Source organism: Oncorhynchus tshawytscha, linkage group LG01 (assembly GCF_018296145.1).
Source record: "Oncorhynchus tshawytscha isolate Ot180627B linkage group LG01, Otsh_v2.0, whole genome shotgun sequence".
In the NCBI taxonomy this organism is placed as follows: domain Eukaryota; kingdom Metazoa; phylum Chordata; class Actinopteri; order Salmoniformes; family Salmonidae; genus Oncorhynchus; species Oncorhynchus tshawytscha.
In genome coordinates, this window is record NC_056429.1 from 55922793 (window position 1) to 55942106 (window position 19314).

A 19314-nucleotide genomic window follows, 5' to 3' on the forward strand; every position below is an offset into this window, starting at 1 on the left:
TCAGTATTTGTTTCAGAATAAAATCCATCCTGGAGCTAAATCAGGACAGAGATTATTAACTGGATCAACTGCATTTCCGTAGGGAGGGAAGATACTAAATATAGCCTATCCCTTTGATGTCTCCAATAGTATGGTCGTCATTTACTGTAGGAGTCCTCATTCAGGTGATCTCACGGTCAATCCACCCTGTGCAACAAACCAGAATATCCAAAATGAAGTACGAGTCTAAAAAATGATTTTGATTGCTTTCGATGAGGTCATACTAAGGCAGACACTCTCATATAAAAGCAGACGTTTATCCACAAATCAGATTCCAAGAACACAGGATGAGATGTTACTATCCTTTGTGCAAGCACTTCCAAGAGTTAATGAACAGTGAGCGTGGTGAAATTTGGGGAGCGCATTGTCAGTAGTGTACCTTTGGTTCCTAGGGTGTTTCGGCCTTTCACACTATACACCCTCCCCAAAGGCGGCCAGCGACAGGGTGATCAATCCTACGCTTGCGTCCCATTCCCAATTAGTCATAGGAGTTGCCTTGTTGTTGATAGCCAACATCCCATGGGACTATGCATGGCAGGCGCGTCCTCCTCCCTGAGTCAAGCATTGTTGACCGCATACCTCCTGGCCCTCTCACTTCGGGGCCCAGCTGGGGTCTTTCCTCTTCATCCAGAGCCACTGACTGCTGCCTTCTGCCGCCTCCGATACAGCTTTGATTGCCGAACGCTGGCTCTGGCCCTTAATTCCCAGGTCTCTAAGCAGTCTGGTTGTAGATGTTGCCACAAAACCTCTGCAGCCCACCTCCATTGGTCGGACTTCTGTGTTCCAGCCATGATGCCGTGCTTCGGCAGCTAGATCAGCATAGCGCAGATGTTTTCGCTCATAAGCCTCATCGACTGAGTCCTTCCAGGGTACTGTGAGCTCAATGATGAAGACCTTATTGAGCGAACGGGACCAGAGCACCATGTCAGGTCTTAGGGTGGTGGTTGCGATCTCCGGAGAAAACACAAGTTGCCGGCCAATGTCAGCTAGCATTTTCCAGTCGCGGGCCAAGCATAGCTGGTCTCGCTCTAATGGTGTAGAGCCGCTCTTCGGTGGTTTAGCCCCTTCGCGGACAAAGTTTGTCCGTAAGGAGTGTGATGCTGCTGTGGGTGGTAGGGAGTTGGTGGCAGCTCGCTTGACCTCCAGGGCGGACGCAGGGTTTTTAAGGACTTGGTTGTGACGCCAAGTGTAGCGTCCTTGGGTGAGGCTTGTTTTACACCCTGTGAGAATGTGCCTGAGGTTGGCTGGCATGGAACAGAGGGCACAGTCCAAGGATACAATGTTTACTTAAAACAATCCATCTTAGAGTACAAATTATACCATGACATTCAGGTGGGTCTCTATTGTGCTACGCAATTTAATTTTCATGGGCCTAAAATGGTAAAAATGAATAGCCTTTTAGTGTGGTATGAACACAACCACTCATATTTTCATCTGATTGTCAAACAGATCATATGAAAAACATATGAAATACTTATTTTCCACCATAATTTGCAAATAAATTCATTAAAATCCTAATGTGACTTTCTGGATTTTTCTCATTTTATCTGTCATAGTTGAAGTGTACCTATGATGAAAATTACAGGCCTCATCTTTTTAAGTGGGAGAACTTGCACAATTGGTGGCTGACTAAATACTTTTTTGCCCCACTGTATACTTACGCCATTTTACAAAAGGAAATAGACATCGGTTACAAAACACCAAACAGTGTAACCAATGACATTCGGTGATTGCCATTGATTCGACCTACACGTCTTGCTGACAAATTGTATTTTTTTGTAATGGGGCTGAAACTGAATGGTCACCCTAACACACACACACACACACACACACGGTCAACATACTAGACTAGGCTACAATGTGTATTACCATGAACTTGAAATAGGTATGACGGTAGCCAGTGATGTAGTGGAATAAAATATAGATATATTTTTAGGTAAACTCTGCCTGTCGCGGTAAAATGTTTAAAAAAGTATCGTTCCATAGACTTTCAATGCATTTTTCTGAAAGGGTGGGTAAACTGTGTTCACCCTGCACTAGGCCTACACCACTGCCGGTAGCCTATCCTCTCGGCTGAAGCAATTTTACACACGCAGAATAGGTAGCCTACATTCAATATAACACATGGAGTTGAATCAAAACATGTTTTCTACCCAAGTTCACGAGTTGTCCATAATTCATGAGTTAATGGGTGGAGTCTTCACAGCTCGTGTGACAAACGTTTCTTTCTTTACATGAAATGACATTTATGACAGTGTTATTTGTCACTATTAAGCATTTAACAATTTAATTAGAACATTTAACTTAAATCCTGTGCAAATCGTGGATCTTGGAGATCACAGAAAGTGCACTGTAAGTGTAACTATGTCTACTTATCACTTCGTTATATATCGCTGAGAAAACAGTTAAAGTACAGTTAATGTAGGCCTATGCCATTGCAAAATCGAATTCTTCTAACCGAAAGAGTCACCTTGCTGGATGGATTGGATGCGCATGAGTGTCTAGCGAGGTTGTTGGCCATCAGCTGATCCAGGAAAGAAAACAAATATTGCTAGAAAATACTCAAGCCAAATACACTTAGTACACAAAACATAAAAAGGAACTCCTTCCCTATAATTTAGTTGTTTAACAGTGGTAAATATATGGCAAATTGTCAATTTGCATTATTTAGAGACGCTCCAAAGTTTGACTTTTGTTGCATTTAGGGAAGCTAACGGCTCATTAAAAAGGGGACCTGAGCCCGCCACCCCCCGGCATTCGCATCTCGGATCTGATCAATAAACCCATCTTATTCGCCACATGGGGCCAGTTGACATGGAAAAACAGCAAACTGAACTGATTAGGTACATAAACAAAATCATTGGGTTTGCACAGGCATCTAAATGCAAAGCCCCACCTCCCCAGCATGTGTGTTTTACCTGGCTCCAGGTAGCTGCTCTCCTCTTCAGAGGTGCTGAAGTCCAGAGAGCGTGATAGCACAGCTACAAAGCCTTCTTTGAACTCCTCAAAATTCACCTGCATAACAAAAGGGAAAGTTAATTAATTGTGCACACTATTAGCAACGCACATGCCCCGCCCACATGAGGATCTGTTCTTTTTAGCCATCCATTTCCGGTGTTTGAGGGGTGCAAAATCCACTTGTCACTTAAATCTCGCAACACTGATTGTTTTCATACTCTGGCGGCTCTTCCCAATCTTGCTTGTGCCATTCGTTTTCTCCGTTTACAAACATTTCCACTGTTTTTGTTATGACCTGTCAAACACTCTGGTTATGGCTGAAGCAGCCTCAATGGAATACATTGGCTTAACGTTGGATCTATAAGAAAGCTAAAACGCTTCATCAGTGATTTTTTGTGCAATTGAAAAATACAGTTGAAATGTTTACAAATGAGATGCGCTGAAATTAAAGCAACTTACAAAAATGAACACTGATTGTATGGACCGGTCTGATCTCGCAAACAATACAATGCATTTGAAAAGTATTCAAACCCCTTGACTTGTTCCACTTTGTTATGTTACAGCCATATTCTAAAATATTCTCAATAAAAATCGATCGACACACAACGAAAAATCTAAATGTTTTCACATTTACCTCATAAAAAACAGGAATACTTTATTCACCTAAGTATTCAGAACCTTCGCTATGAGACTCAAAATTGAGCTCAGGTGAGATGTTTCTACAACTTGACTGGAGTCCACCTGTGGCAAATTCAATTGATTGGACATGATTTGGAAAAGCACACATCTGACTATAGAAGGTTCCTCAGTTGATAGTGCATTTCAGAGCAAAAACCTAAGCCATGAGGTCGAAGGAATTGTCCGTAGCGCTACGAGACAGGATTGCGTCAAGGCACAGATCTGGGGAAGGGTACCAAAACATTTCTGCAACATTGAAGGTCCCCAAGAATACAGTTGCCTCCATTCTTAAATGGAAGAAGTTTGTAACCACCAAGACTCTTCCTAGAGCCGGCCACACTGAGCAATCAGGGAGGTGACCAAGAACCCGATCCGTCACTGACAGAGCTCATCTGTGGAGATCGGTTGTCCTTCTGAAAGGTTCTCCTATCACTCCACCAATCAGGACTTTATAATAGAGTGGCCACACGGAAGCCACTCATCAGTAAAAGGCACATGACAGTCCGCTTGGAGTTTGCCAAAAGGACTCGCAGACCACGAGAAACAAGATTCTCTGTTCTGATTAAACTTTTGACCTGAATGCCAAGCATCACGTCTGGAGGAAACCTGGCACCATCCCTATAGTGAAGCATTGTGGTGGCAGCATCATGTTGTGAGGATGTTTTTCAGCGGCAGGGACTGGGAGACTAGTCAGGATCGAGGGAATGATGAACGGAGCAGAGAGATCCTTGATGAAAACCTGCTCCTGAGCGTGCCGGACCTCAGACTGGGGGACAAGTTTCAACTTCCAACAGGACAACGACCCTAAGCACACAGCCAAGACCATGCTGGAGTGGCTTCGGAACAAGTCTCAATGTCCTTGCGCCCGGACTTGAACATGGTCAAACATTTCTGGAGAAACCTGACTGTGCAGCAACGCTCCCCATCCAACCTGACAGAGCTTGGGCTCATGTTTGATTCGATATTCAAATACCTTTGCATTCATGTCAGAGTGATTCGGGACAAAAGAGTGCTGAGTAGCAGGCAGTTAGCAAGTTTGGTAGGCTACTAATGACCATCAGCAGTAGCAGAGCATGGAGAAGCCTATTTATAGTGACTAAACGGTCACACCTCGTGACCGACAGTGTGGCACTAATACAGTCACCGAAACAGTCCAATATTTATTTACATTTTTAATAGGAGTGCATTATAAGAAGTGCAATTTTACAATAGATTGAATACCTGAATTCCCACCAAAATGCCTTTACTCCATTCATTATTTGTTTTATGTGGTATAATTCAGTCAATATCTGATCGATTTGAAAAAAATCCATGGTCCAACTAGTGCATTTATAAGAATAAATTCAATGACTGTTGCGTACCATTGTGAGACATGACTACAAAGGGAAACCCAGCCACAAGCTGCCCAGTGATGCAAGCCTACCAGATGGGCAAAATGGCTTTTATGCTCAATTTGAGGCAAGCAACACTGAAGCATGCATGAGAGCACCAGCTGATCCGGATGACTGTGTGATCCCGCTCTCCGTAGCCGATGTGAGCAAGACCTTAAAACAGGTCACATTCACAGATTGCCAGGACGTGTACACAGAGCACGCGCAGACCAACTGGCAAGTGTCTTCACTGACATTTTCAACCTCTCCCTGACTGAGTTTCTAATACCTACAGTTGAAATAGGAAGGTTACATATACCTTAGCCAAATACATTTAAACTCCGTTTTTCACAATTCCTGACATTTAATCCTAGTAAAAATTCCCAGTCTTAGATCAGTTAGGATGACCACTTTATTTTAAGAATGTAAAATGTCAGAATAATAGTAGACAATTATTTCAGCTTTTTTCTTGCTTCTTTCATCACATTCCCAGTGGGTCAGAAGTTTACAAACACTCAATTAGTATTTGGTAGCATTGCCTTTAAATTGTTTAACTTGGGTCAAACATTTTGGGTAGCTTTCCACAAGCTTCCCACAATAAGTTGGGTGAATTTTGGCCCATTCCTCCTGACAGAACTGGTGTAACGGAGTCAGGTTTGTAGGATCCTTGCACGCACACGCTTATTCAGTTCTGCCCACACATTTTCAATATGATTAAGGTCAGGGCTTTGTGATGGCCACTCCAATACCTTGGCTTTGTTGTCCTTAAGCCATTTTGCCACAACTTTGAAAGAATGCTTGGGGTCATTGTCCATTTGGAAGACCCATTTGCGACCAAGCTTTAACTTCCTGGCTGATGTCTTGAGATGTTGCTTCAATATATCCATGTAATTTTCCTACCTCATGATGCCATTTATTTTGTGAAGTGCACTAGTCCCTCCAGCAGCAAAGCACCCCCACAACATGATGTTTCCAACCCGTGCTTCACAGATGGGATGGTGTTCCTCGGCTTGCAAACCTCCCCCTTTTTCCTCCAAACATAACGATGGTCATTATGGCCAAACAGTTCTATTTTTGTTTCATCAGACTAGAGGACATTTCTCCAAAAAGTACAATCTTTGTCCCAATGTGCAGTTGCAAACCGTAGTCTGTCTTTTTAGTGGAGGTTTTAGAGCAGTGGCTTCTTCCATGCGGAGTGGCCTTTCAGGTAATGTTGATATAGGACTCGTTTTACTGTGGCTATAGCTACTTTTTTATATGTTTCCTCCAGCATCTTCACAAGATCCTTTGCTGTTGTTCTGGGACTGATTTGCACTTTTCGCAGAACATGTCTCCTTCCTGAGAGGTATGACACCTGCGTCGTCCCATGGTGTTTATACTTGCATACTGTTGTCTGTACAGATGAACGTGGTACCTCGAGGTATTTGGAAATTGCTCCCAAGGATGAACCAGTGGAGGTCTACAATTTTTTTTGAGATCTTGGCTGATTTCTTTTTATTTTCCCATGATGTCAAGCAAAGAGTTTGAAGGTAGGTCTTGAAATACGTCCACATATAATTATGTCAATTAGCCTATCAGAAGCTTTTAAAGCCATGACATTTTCTGGAATTTTCCAAGCGGTTTAAAGGCAGTCAACTTAGTGTATGTAAACCTCTGACCCACTGGAATTGTGATACAGTGAAATAATCGGTCTGTAAACAATTGTTGGAAAAATTACTTGTGTCATGCACAAACTAGATGTCCTAACTGACTTGCCAAAACTATAGTTTGTTAACAAGAAATGTATGGAGTGGTTGAAAAATGAGTTTTAATGCCCCAAACTAAGTGTATGTAAACTTCCGACTTCAACTGTACGTTTCAAGCAGACCACCTTAGTCCCTGTGACCAAGAAAGGGAAGGTAACCTGCCTAAATGACTACAGTCCCGTAGCACTCAAGTCGGTAGACATGAAGTGCTTTGAAAGGCTGGTCATAGCTCACATTATCCTAGAAACCCTAGTCCCACTCCAATTCGCATACTGCCCCAGCAGTTCCACAGATGACGCAAACTCAAATCGCACTCCACACTGCCCTTTCCCACCTGGACAAAAGAAACAACAATGTGAGAATGCTGTTCAGTGACTACTGCTTAGCGTACAAGACCATAGTGCCCACAATGCTCATTACTAAGCTAAACACCTACCTCTGCAACTGGATCCTAAAGGGCCGCCCCCAGGTGGTAAGGGTAGGCAACAACACATATGCTACGCTGATCCTCAACACAGGGGCCCCCTCAGGGATGCATGCCTAGTCCCCTCCTACACTCCCTGTTCACCCAGAACTGCTCCAACACCATCATTAAGTTTTCAGACGACACAACAGTGGTAAGCCTGATTAGCGACAACGATGAGACAGCCTATAGGGAGGTCAGAAACCTGGCAGTGTGGTGCCAGGACAACAACCTCTCCCTCAAAGTGAGCAAGACAAAGGAGCTGATCATGGACTACAGGAAAAGGAGGGCCGAATACATCCCCATTCACACCGATGGGGCTGCAGTTGAGCAGGTCAAGAGTTTCAAATTCCTTGGTGTCCACATCACCAAAGAACTATCATGGTCCAAACACAGCAAGACAGTCATGAAGAGGGCACAACACCACCTCTTCCCCTCAGGAGACTGAAAAAAATGTGGCATTGGTCTCTAGATCCTCAGAAAGTTCTACAGCTGCACCATCGAGAGCATCCTGACCGTTGCATCACCGCCTGGAATGGCAACTGCTCCACATCCGACCGTAAGGCGCCACAGAGAGTAGCCGGTGTCATAGACTCCAGTCACTCCAAAATTGTCAGAGACTCCAGTCACTAAAGTTATAGATTGTTCTCTGTTACCGCATGGCAAGCGGGCCTGGAGCACCAAGTCTAGGTCTAAAAAGCTCCTCAACAGCTTCTTCCCCCAAGCCATAAGACTGCTGACTATTTACACTTTATATTATCTATGTGTAGTTACTTTACCCCTACTTGCATGTACAAATGACCTCGATTAACCAATACCCCCGCACATTGACTCAGTACCGTTACCCCCTGTATATACTGTAGCCTTGTTATTGTTATTTTCTTGTGTTACTTTTAATTTAAAAAAATACTTTAGTTTAATTAGTAAATATTTTCTTAGCTCTATTTCTTGAACTGTATTGTTGGTTAAAAGCTTGTAAGTAAGCATTTCACGGTAAGGTCTAAACCTGTTGTATTTGGCGCATGTGACAAATACATTTTGATTTGACTACTGAATAAAAGGTAGGAAAGTGTCATAACACAGCTATTACACAACTATGCATGTCAGAACTTAACATGTTTTAAAGTAAGAGGAATTTAAGGTAAATCCACAACAGAGAGAGAAGTTACTAAAGTGGTCTGGTCTCATACCCGAGCATAGTGGTGTGGTCCTAGCAAGGTGTCCAACAGTAGGGGAAGGTGAGCATCCAGGGATAGCTTGTGGCAAAGGGCTGACAACTCTTCCTTGTCCAGGTAACCAGTGCCTGTGGTGTCACAGCTGTGAAACTCCTCCTTCAGCTGGGCCACATAGCGGTTCTGCTCTTCCTCATCCATCCCAGTACATATTGCAAGGCTTGCACCTACAGTGAAGTGGGATGGCAGACAGGAAGAGACTGTGGTAAGCACAATAAACGTTCAATCACATATGTCTACATCTGCACTCTTGCACAATACACACACAATGCAACTTCAATTAGTCTTACATCCAGGCAACTCTATACATTGCAATAGACTACTAGGCCTGAACTACGTACGGTGGTAAAATGTTTTAGTGAGACGGACCATCTAAATATATTTGCTGCCCTGACAGGCTGACTACACCACTCGCGTCACTAAATACATTTTGAAATTGTTCAATTATTGCGCCAACAAGATTTGTTGCCAAGGACTAAAAGAGAAGCCAGTTCTATTTGTGACGCAGATCGCGCTGCAAGTCCTGCCTCTCCCATCTCCTCACTGGTTTATAGAAGCAGGTACCCACGTGCCATCTCCTCATTGGTTATACCCACGTGGGTGACTGAAAGACGAACGAGGTCAGTGGCGGTAATACACCTAATTTATGAAAGTTGCCAATTGCAATATAAAGTCAAGAGAAGAAAAAGCCTGGAAGAGAGATGGCTAGAAACAATTTGGTTAACCGTTTTATGTGTGGATTAATTTGCGGAGTAGAGGAACTTGTGCATTTGAGGTAAAATAACAACTCAATGTTTATATCTCAGGACAAATTAGCTAGCAACAGCAAGCTAGCTAAATAGGACAAATTAGCTAGCAAGTGCAAATTAACTAGCTAAATTGCCATAAATGTTTAATGCTTTTCAACCTGTCCCCAAAATAATATAATTGGCTCAGAGTTTGTTTTGATATTTTAACCTACGTATTGTGATTGCGTTTGGTGTGGTGGGACAAAATACATTTATACACGATTTTTCCCCCCATGGCCTTGGATTACAGCACAGGCCCAAAACATCTGCCTCAGTGGTTGCAATGACCTGCACTGAATTCTGGAGTTGGTCTTGATTGGCATCAATTATGTAAGGTGGGTGAGTTCTGTCATTATTGTTATTACCTTAAAGGCTAATTATTTTGTTTGGCCCCTATACATACCATTGCAAAAAAACAACAAAAAAACAAAATGTAACTTGCTATATATGACCGCCTACGACCTTCGGGTTTAGTAGTAACAGCAGTTCATAAATACCAGCATATTCAGCAATTAATGTCCAATTATGTCACTTTGAATAAACTCTGGCACAAGTTGTAAAGGATTGAGGATGGGTCAACATTTGGCAATGAAGAGAATAGGCTAGAAGAGAATGCTGTTCAAAGACTACAGCTCATCGTTCAACAGTCCCCTCCAAGCTCGGTCCCCTGGGACTGAACACCTCCCTCTGCAACTGGATCCTGGACTTCCTGACGGGCCACCCCCAGGTGGTGAGGTTAGGCAACAACACTTTCGCCACACTGACCCTCAACACAGGGGGCCCCTCAGGGGTGTGTGCCTAGTCCCCTCCTGTACACCCACAACCGCGACCACGCACGACTCAATCATTAAGTTCACTGACAACATAAGAGCATTGGGCCAGTAACCGAAAGTCCACTAGTTCGAATCACTGAGCCGGCAAGTTGGAACATTTTTTACCATTCTGCCCTTGAGCAAGGCAGTTAACCCCCAACAACAATGCTCCCCAGTCACCGGTGACGTTGATAGAGGCAGCCCCCCGCACCTCTGATTGAGGGTTGGGTTAAATGAGGAAGACACATTTAGGTTGAATGCATTCAGTTAGTGACTAGGTATCCACTTTCCTTTTGGCAGGCTTGATCACCGACGGTGATGAGACGGCATACAGGGAGGAGGTCTGGCAGTGTGGTGCCAGGACAACAACCTCTCACTCAATGTCAGTAAGACCAAGGAGCTCATTGTGGACTACAGGAAATATGGGGGAGAGCTCAACCCCTTCCACAGACGGGGCTGTACTGGAACGGGTCGAGAGTAGAGGCCGACCGATAATGATTTTTCAGCGCCAATACCGATTATTGGAGGACCAAAAAAAACTGTGATACCGAATATAATATATTTTTAAATAACATACATAAACACACACAGTTGAAGTCTGAAGTTTTACATACACCTTAGCCAAATACATTTAAACTCCGTTTTTCACAATTCCTGACATTTAATCCACGTAAAAATTCCCAGTCTTAGGTCAGTTAGGATCACCACTTTTTATTTTAAGAATGTGAAATGTCAGAATAATAGTAGACAATTATTTCAGCTTTTATTTCTTTCATCACATTCCCAGTGGGTCTTTATTTTGCATACACTCAATTAGTATTTGGTAGCATTGCCTTTAAATTGTTTAACTTGGGTCAAATGTTTCAGGTAGCGTTCCACAAGCTTCCCACAATAAGTTGGGTGAATTTTGGCCCATTCCTCCTGACAGAACTGGTGTAACAGAGTCAGGTTTGTAGGCCTCCTTGCTTGCACATGCTTTTTTAGTTCTGCCCACCAAATTTTCTTTGGGATTGAGGTCAGGGCTTTGTGATGGCCACTCCAATACCTTGACTTTGTTGTCCCCCGTGATTCACGGTTGAGATGGTGTTCTTCGGCTTGGAAGCCTCCCCCTTTTTCCTCCAAACTTAACATTACGGCCAAACAGTTCTATTTTGTTTCATCAGACCAGAGGACATTTCTCCAAAAAGTACGATCTTTGTCCCAATGTGCAGTTGCAAACCGTAGTCTGGCTTTTTTATGGCGGGTTTGGAGCAGTGGCTTCTTCCTTGCTGAGCGGCCTTTCAGATTACGTCTATATAAAAGACTTGTTATACTTGTTTTGCTACGTTTGTACTCTTCACAAGGTAATTTGCTGTTGTTCTGGGATTGATTTGCACTTTTTGCACCAAAGTACGTTCATCTCTAGGAGACAGAACGTGTCTCCTTCCTGAGTGGTATGACGGCTGCATGGTCCCATGGTGTTTATACTTGCATACTATTGTTTGTACAGATGAACGTGGTACCTTCAGGTTTTTGGAAATTGTTCCCAAGGATGGACCAGACTTGTGGAGGTCTACAATTATTTTTCTGAGGTCTTGGCTGATTTCTTTGGATTTTCTATGATGTCAAGCAAAGAGGGACTGAGTTTGAAGGTAGGCCTTGAAATACATCCCCAGGTACACCTCCAATTGAACCAAATGAGGTCAACTAGCCTATCAGAAGCTTCTAAAGCCATGACATCATTTTCTGGAATTTTTCAAGCTGTTTAGAGGCACAGTCAAGTTAGTGGATGTCAAGGTATTGGAGTGGCCCTCACAAAGCCCTGACCTCCATCCTATCGAAAATGTGTGGGCAGAACTGAATAAGCACGTGCGAACTAGGAGGCCTACAAACCTGACTCTGTTACACCAGCTCTGTCAGGAGGAATGGGCCAAAATTCACCCAACTTATTGTGGGGAAGCTTGTGGAAGGCTACCCAAAATGTTTGACCCAAGTTAAACAATTTAAAAAGGCAATGCTACCAAATACTAATTGAGTGTATGTAAACTTCTGACCCACTGGGAATGTGAAGAAATAAATCACTATTATTATTCTGACATTTCACATTTTTAAAATAAAGTGGTGATTCTAACTGACCTAAGACTGGGAATTTTTACTAAGATTAAATGTCAGGAATTGTGAAAAACTGAGTTTAAATGTATTTGGCTAAAGTGTATGTAAACTTCCGACTTCAACTGTACATTTGTGCTTTTGTTAAATCATCAACTGTTTGGCGTAGTAGGCTGTGAGTCGATGATAAACTAACAGGCACCGCATTGATTATATGCAATGCAGGACAAGCTAGTTAACATAGTAATATCATCAATCATGTGTCGCTAACTAGTGATTGTGTGAAGATTGATTGCTTTTTATAAGATAAGTTCAATGCTAGCTAGCAACTTACCTCCATGCAGACACAAGGTCCTTTTGACACTGCACTCGCTAACAGGTGGTCAGCCTGCCAATCAGTTTCTTCGTGGAATGCAATGTAATCGGCATCCAAAAATGGCGTTTACCGATTGTTATGAAAACTTGAAAACGGCCCTAATTAAAAATCGGTCGACCTCTAGTCGAGAGCTTCAAGTTCCTTAGCATCCACATCACTAAGGACTTAACATGGTCCACACACTCTTTACGAGGGAACAACAGCACCTCTTTCCCCTCAAGAGGTTGAAAAGATTTGTCAAAGGCCTTCAGATCCTCAAAAAGTTCTACAGCTGCACCATTGAGAGAAAGTATTCAGACCCCTTGACTTTATCCACATTGTTACATTACAGCCTTATTCTAAAATTGCAACAAAAAAAAAACACCCATAATGACAAAGCAAAAACTATTTAAACATTTTTACAAAACTATATATATATATATATATATAAAAAAATGTTCTTATGTAAATGTGATTTTGTTGAAGCACCTTTGGTAGAGATTACAGCCTCGAGTATGACGCTACAAACCTGGCACAGGTGTATTTGGGGAATTTCTCCCATTCTTTGCATACCCCCTCAAGTTCTGTCAGGTTGGACAGGAGCGTCGCTGCACAGCTATTTTCTGAGATGGTGCCAGGTTTCCTCCAGATGTGACCCATGGCATTCATGCCAAAGAGTTCAGTCTTGGTTTCATCAGACCAGAGAATCTTGTTTCTCATGGTCTGAGAGTCCTTTAGGTGCCATTTAGCAAATACCAAGCGGCCGGTCATGCGCACACAGACTAACACTTACACTGTATACTGCTGCTACTCATTTTTCAAATGTAATTGGTACATTTTCAAAAAGTACAAAACTTTAAACTGATAACACTTGTAATGCACCCCATCTTATTTTCAGAACATTTGATTGTGCATTCATTGGAGTTTCACATATCTTTCACCTCCAAGTCATTCAAGCAACAACAAAGAATTATGAAATACTATGAGAACATTTTGTTTATTCACTATTAAGTCATTAAAAATAGCATTTAAAGCTGCAATGTGTTACTTTTTGGGCAACCTGACCAAATTGACTGGAAATGTGAGTTACAGATCTGTCGTTCTCATTGAAAGCAAGTTTAAGAAGCTGTAGATATGTTCTGTGCGCGCCATTTCTATGCTTTCCATTCTTAAAATGTTTTACTTTCAATTTTGTACACCAACTTCAAACAGCTTATAATACAATATTATTGGTTATGGAAGATATATTTCACAGCGGTTTTGATGGTACAATGATTCTCCACATGCTTGTTGTCACAAACTGAAATTAGGCAAACTATTAGAATTTTAGCAACCTGGAAATGGCGGAGTGATTTCTGCATATTGCATCTTTAATCCAATAGCAAAAAATACAAGACACAAATTTCAAAACTGTTCTTTGAAGTGCTGAAGAGAAAGCATAGTAGATGGTAAATATTATTTTCTGTACAGTATTTGACTATAACTTGACATACAAATTATAAAAATAAATGTATGTAATGACAGGTTGTGAGCATGTTGATAAATACAGCTTCAGCTTCATTATCCTTATACAGTACATACAAAGGAAATAGGGGTATTGTTAGCTAATGTTAACATGTATCACAGTGTTGTATGCCATTTCTGCCCCATGCAACATTGTACCAGATCACATTTTCTACGTGACTTGTCAACTGATACATTATCGCCTGTCTCGCTGTTTGAAAGTGTTTCAATGGAACTCACATAATGAGTGGAATATATTGTTATATAAAACCCAGCTATTTCAGCAGTGCATTGTACACTACACTATACTTCCTAATGGTAGTACATAAGAGTGACTCTTTCCAGTATGTGCAATTGAAGCACACTGGCTGATGGAGAATGCAGTATATGAGTAGGCAGCCCTTGTCCTGGAATGATTTAGATTTACATTTGGTTCAGTTGTCAACTAACGTGAATTCAATGTGAACATTGGCATTGACAAATCCAATGACATTTCACTATGTCAGTGGATTTAGGTTTAAAGTTGGGTGAAACAAAATGCCCTTGTGTTGATGACTCTTTGCAAATCCAATTAGTTTTACAGTACATTAACTAGGCACTACATAATTTTGGTTCAGTAGTTATCCGTTTCGAGCAGTTTGATTGATAGTCGTTATCATAATTGTACATTTAGAGTATATACACACACCATACTTTATATGTTTCTACTTTACAGACATACATTTTCATGATATAGTTCTCAAAGTCTGTAGTAGACAAACCAGTTACAAATCTATAGGTTTATCAAACGGTTAAGTGATTTTCAATTAAGAAAGTCAGATTAAAGATTTTAAAAAATCACTTCGCCATTTCCTGGTTGCTAAAAATCTAACATGCTGACCACACCGCTTGCGTTACGTGTGAGCATTGCAAAATAAATGTACACATACATGTTATTCAATCATTTAATCCAAACTGCTCGTGCACATCTGCGTAGCCAGGCACTAAAATAGAACTTAGTTCAATTTGACACCTGATGTGCTGAAAGTCCCACCTCTCCCCATTGGGTTTTAGGAGCATATACCCACGTGGCTGATTGAAAGATGAACTGATATCCACACTCCAGTCGGTAGTGGTAACACACCTTAAAGTTGGTTGCTAACTGCCATATAAAGTCCAAAGAAGACCGAAGGAGGAGAGATTACTAGAAACAAACTAGTTTTACCCTTATATCTGTGGATTCAATTGTCAGAGTGGAGGACCTTGTGCATTTCAGGTAAAATAACCTAGTGTTTATATTCCAGGACAAATTAGCTAGCAACAGCAAGATAACTAGCCAAATGTCCATGAATGTTTCAAGTGTTTCGACCTGTCCCCAAATTAATATAGTTTGTTCATTGTTCGTTTTGATAGTTCAACATGTGTGTCATGATTGCGTCTGGTGTGGATGGACAAAATCAACATGCGCGCGATGGCGCATGCCCAGTCTAGTCAGCATGTAATAGTTTGTCTAATTTCAGTTTGTGGCGCAAAACAAGCAATTATAGTGTAGAGAATCATTGTACCATCTAAACCGCTTCTAAATACATTTTCCATAACCAAAAATATTTATTTTTCAGCTGGTGTACATAACCGAAAGAAAGAGACACAAAAACAAAATTTAATAACGGGAAGCATAGAACAGATGTACTGCTTCTTAGACTTGCTTTCAATGAGTGACAGATCTATAACACTCATTTATATGCGCATTTGGTCAGGTCACCCAAAAAGTTACATATTGCAGCTTTAAGTAATAGTAAACTGTATTTTAACAAAAGAGAAGAGAATTATCTAAGGGATAATCAACCTTCCACTGAGTTGCATTATTTTCCAGAGAACGCATAGAGCCCCTCATTGATTATTCCTTTTAAACTAAGGCTATAATTTAACACATTTTCCACTAGAAATGTGTTGATTTGCAGGTAGAAATGTGTTCAACATCCACTGAAGTAGCTAGCAAGTTTACTACATAGCTACAGTAGTTGCTGTTGTAACCAAACAAACAGACTTGTTATTTAGCTATCCAAACCATCAGTCCTACTTTGCGATTATGAAAATCGAATTCAACAAAACCAAATAGGCCTACTGTTTTATAATCGAATTCTGCCTTCGAAAGCGGTTCAAACAGAACATGTAAAAATGAACTACAGCCATTGCATTCTATCACGCAAATAACTGTGCGTTATTGGGAAACAACGCATGCTCTAGAATGCTCTTCAAGACAATCAGAAAGGACTATTCAACAATGCCATTGTAGAAATACAAAATAATGTGAGCATTATATTGTAAAAGGCAATTACTTTATATGAACATGTATTGCCATCTGAAAGATGAAACACTGATTAAGTTTAGTGAAAAAGTGGCTGATTTAATTGAAAATGTGCTTAGAGTTATGAAACTTCTGCCCTTTTGATGATCTGTTAAGTTTTGTACTAAGAGTTGTGGAAATGTACTACATGGGCCTACTTGTGAAAACTGCACCAAGGCTATTAAAAAAAAAGTATTTTATCTCTGCATTGTAAGGAAGGGATCGTAACTAAGCGTTTCATGATCAAATCTACACCTGTTGTATTAAGGGCATGTGACAATTTGTTTTTATTTGATTTTCTTTATAAGTAGGAATAAACAAATTCATATAAATCATTATTGATGCATGTGTCTTTTTCCAATCACCTCATTGAATAAATAAAGTTGCCAATAATTGCACACTGTGCAAAGAAAAATATAGCCTGTCTAATGTCATGCATTAACAGACTAGTCATAGTTTGTTCTAGCCCAGCATTGGACTAAAGGATCCTAACGTTACTCCTTAGTCCAAGGACCTTACATGGGCTCCCGAGTTGCAGAGGCATCACTACAGACCCTGGTTCGATTCCAGGCTGTATCACAATCGGCCATGATTGGAAGTCCCATAGGGCGGTGCAAAATTGGCCCAGCGTCTTTCGGGTTGTAAATAACAATTTGTTCTTTGCTGACTTGCCTAGTTAAATAAGATACAATTTAAAAAATACACTTTCTGTTTAAAAAAGGGCTAATTGGCTCTGGAAGACAAAATAGCCAAATACTCCATCTAACACAAATCATGCTGTATGGTCCTAGAAACATAAATCCCTCTACTTTCATATCACATCAAAATCATTTCACAAACGCAAAACACACTTACCCTACACACCACAAGGTGCCGATGGCACCTTAATTGGGTAGGAAGGGCTCATAGTGGGCCTTAAGGCTGGAACAGTATAAATGGAATGGTAAGGAACACATTAAAACACATGGTTTCCATGCATTTGATACCATTCCAGACATTATTATGAGCCGTCCTCCCATATGTAGCCTCGTACGCTGTTTAAATCGGTTAACACAGTTGCGGCCTACAGTCTTTTTTAGTGACAACACATTTGTGGCATCAGTATTCCCTTTACACACGTGTTGAGAGATGCATAAAGCCTATTACCACTGGTAGTCCACTCGGTCTTCCATCCGTTTTCCGTAAACAAGCACTGTAACATGGAAATTAGACCGTGTGGGAACCCTAACCCTTAGGTGTGTATCGATTTAACACACGTTTGCATTATTATTTCTTGCCAATATAAATTAACCTCCTTATGCTTCCAAAACCGTACCGCAAGTAAAGCATAATTTTCAGGCAGAACCACGGCTCATAACAAAAAACTCCCCCCCTACAGAAGACGCCATCCAATGACTTGTGTAATGTAATAGAACAGAGGCGTGATCAAGAGCTACATTCATTCTATCACAGATTGATCAATACTAGGCAGCAGGCTTCTTGGCTTGAAGTCGCAAGCATGAGTCGGCTATGCTTCACCATGGGAACGGGAAACCAGCCATGACGAAACAAAGATAAGGTAAAATAGAAGACAAAAAGGATCCAAACTATCCACTTTTCGCGCACTCTATGAACTAAAACCGTTACCCAGTAGCATCATCCTTTCCATTTGTAAACAATAATTATTGCTATTTTCTGACAGAGTAGGCTAGCCTAGTAATAATTAAATTGTTCTTACCGTTTTAACAGTAGCCTATACCGAAGCCTCTAAGAATAGTCACAGCTGGTCCAACATGAGCATCGGATTATGCGTTTTCTTTTTGAAAATATGAAGATGGGTTCCGTCTGTCTCGGTGTTCTTTTATGGAAAACGGGTCATGTTTGCATAGCTCTTGTCTATGAAGTGACCACAAGTAGATATGTGCGTGGCGGGTGGAAATCGCACTCCTTACGTGGGCTACAGAGGGAAGATCTCTCTCAATATCCTCCTAGCGTCCACTGGAGGCTGGCACTCAGAAGTACCGAAAGCTAGGCTACGCTGTGCTTTGCTTTGAGGCGTTTGAAGAAAACGTGCGCGTTATTTTTGCACAGGCGTTGCTGACGCATGCCAGATCTTACAACGCATGGATAAGTATTTTAAGTATCAGCTAACCATATCGTAATTTATAGCAACCTGTCAGTCGATGACGTAGCACGCAACCATTGGTTGATGCATGCAACGTCTGAGCAGGGGAATGGAACCATTTTCATGCTGGAGGCTCAAGCTCGCAGCCCCTACTGGTCAGACAGTTGTCTATGTATTTATTTAGAATCAGAGAGCTGGGGCTTGAACGAGTGCAGGCAACTGCCGACTGACTGATCAACAAATCACCTTGGCTTGCATCATAAAAAACGACACATTATTATTTGCAGATCAGTCAATCATTCATAATTTACCCATCATACATCATGGTTTTGATCCTCTCGAACACTGCCCTAGTTTACATGACTGACTGCTCCAGACTGTAGTGCCAAATTAGCTTTATGCTTGCACAGTAGGCTATAAAAGACACCTATCCCACTTACGTATACTACAGCATTCGGTGCAAAATATATTTTTTATTTATTTCACCTTTATTTAATCAGGTAGGCCAGTTGAGAACAAGTTCTCATTTACAACTGCGACCTGGCCAAGACAAAGCAAAGTAAGTGCGACAAAAACAACAACACAGAGTTACACATGGGATAAACAAATGTACAGTCAATAACACAATAGAAAATCTGTATACAGTGTGTGTAAATGAAGTAAGGAGGTAAGGCCAAAATAGGCCAAAATGGTGAAGTAATTACAATTTAGCAATTAACACTGGAGTGATAGATGTGCAAGTATAAATACTGGTGTGCAAAAGAGCAAAAAATAAAAATATGGGGATGAGGTAAGTAGTTGGTTGGATGGGCTATTTACAGATGGGCTGTGAACAGCTGCAGCGATCGGTAAG

At 41.3% G+C, this 19314-nt stretch overlaps 1 protein-coding gene across 2 annotated transcripts in view; it reads right to left on the reverse strand.

Moving 5' to 3' along the window:
• The window catches only part of LOC112253622 (ninein-like protein), a 41512-nt gene extending 23062 nt beyond the window's left edge, over positions 1 to 18450 (reverse strand). The window contains exons 1-3 of one of the 2 annotated variants that reach the window (XM_024425526.2): positions 18075 to 18450; positions 8444 to 8652; positions 2958 to 3054 (exon numbers count right to left, since the gene is read on the reverse strand). In XM_024425526.2, coding sequence (XP_024281294.1) covers positions 2958 to 3054; positions 8444 to 8626 — 280 coding nt within the window. In that variant the 5' untranslated portion in view covers positions 8627 to 8652; positions 18075 to 18450. The remainder of the gene's footprint in view (positions 1 to 2957; positions 3055 to 8443; positions 8653 to 18074) is intronic. The other variant, XM_024425532.2, reaches the window with a different exon arrangement.
• Positions 18451 to 19314: the final 864 nt, after the last annotated feature.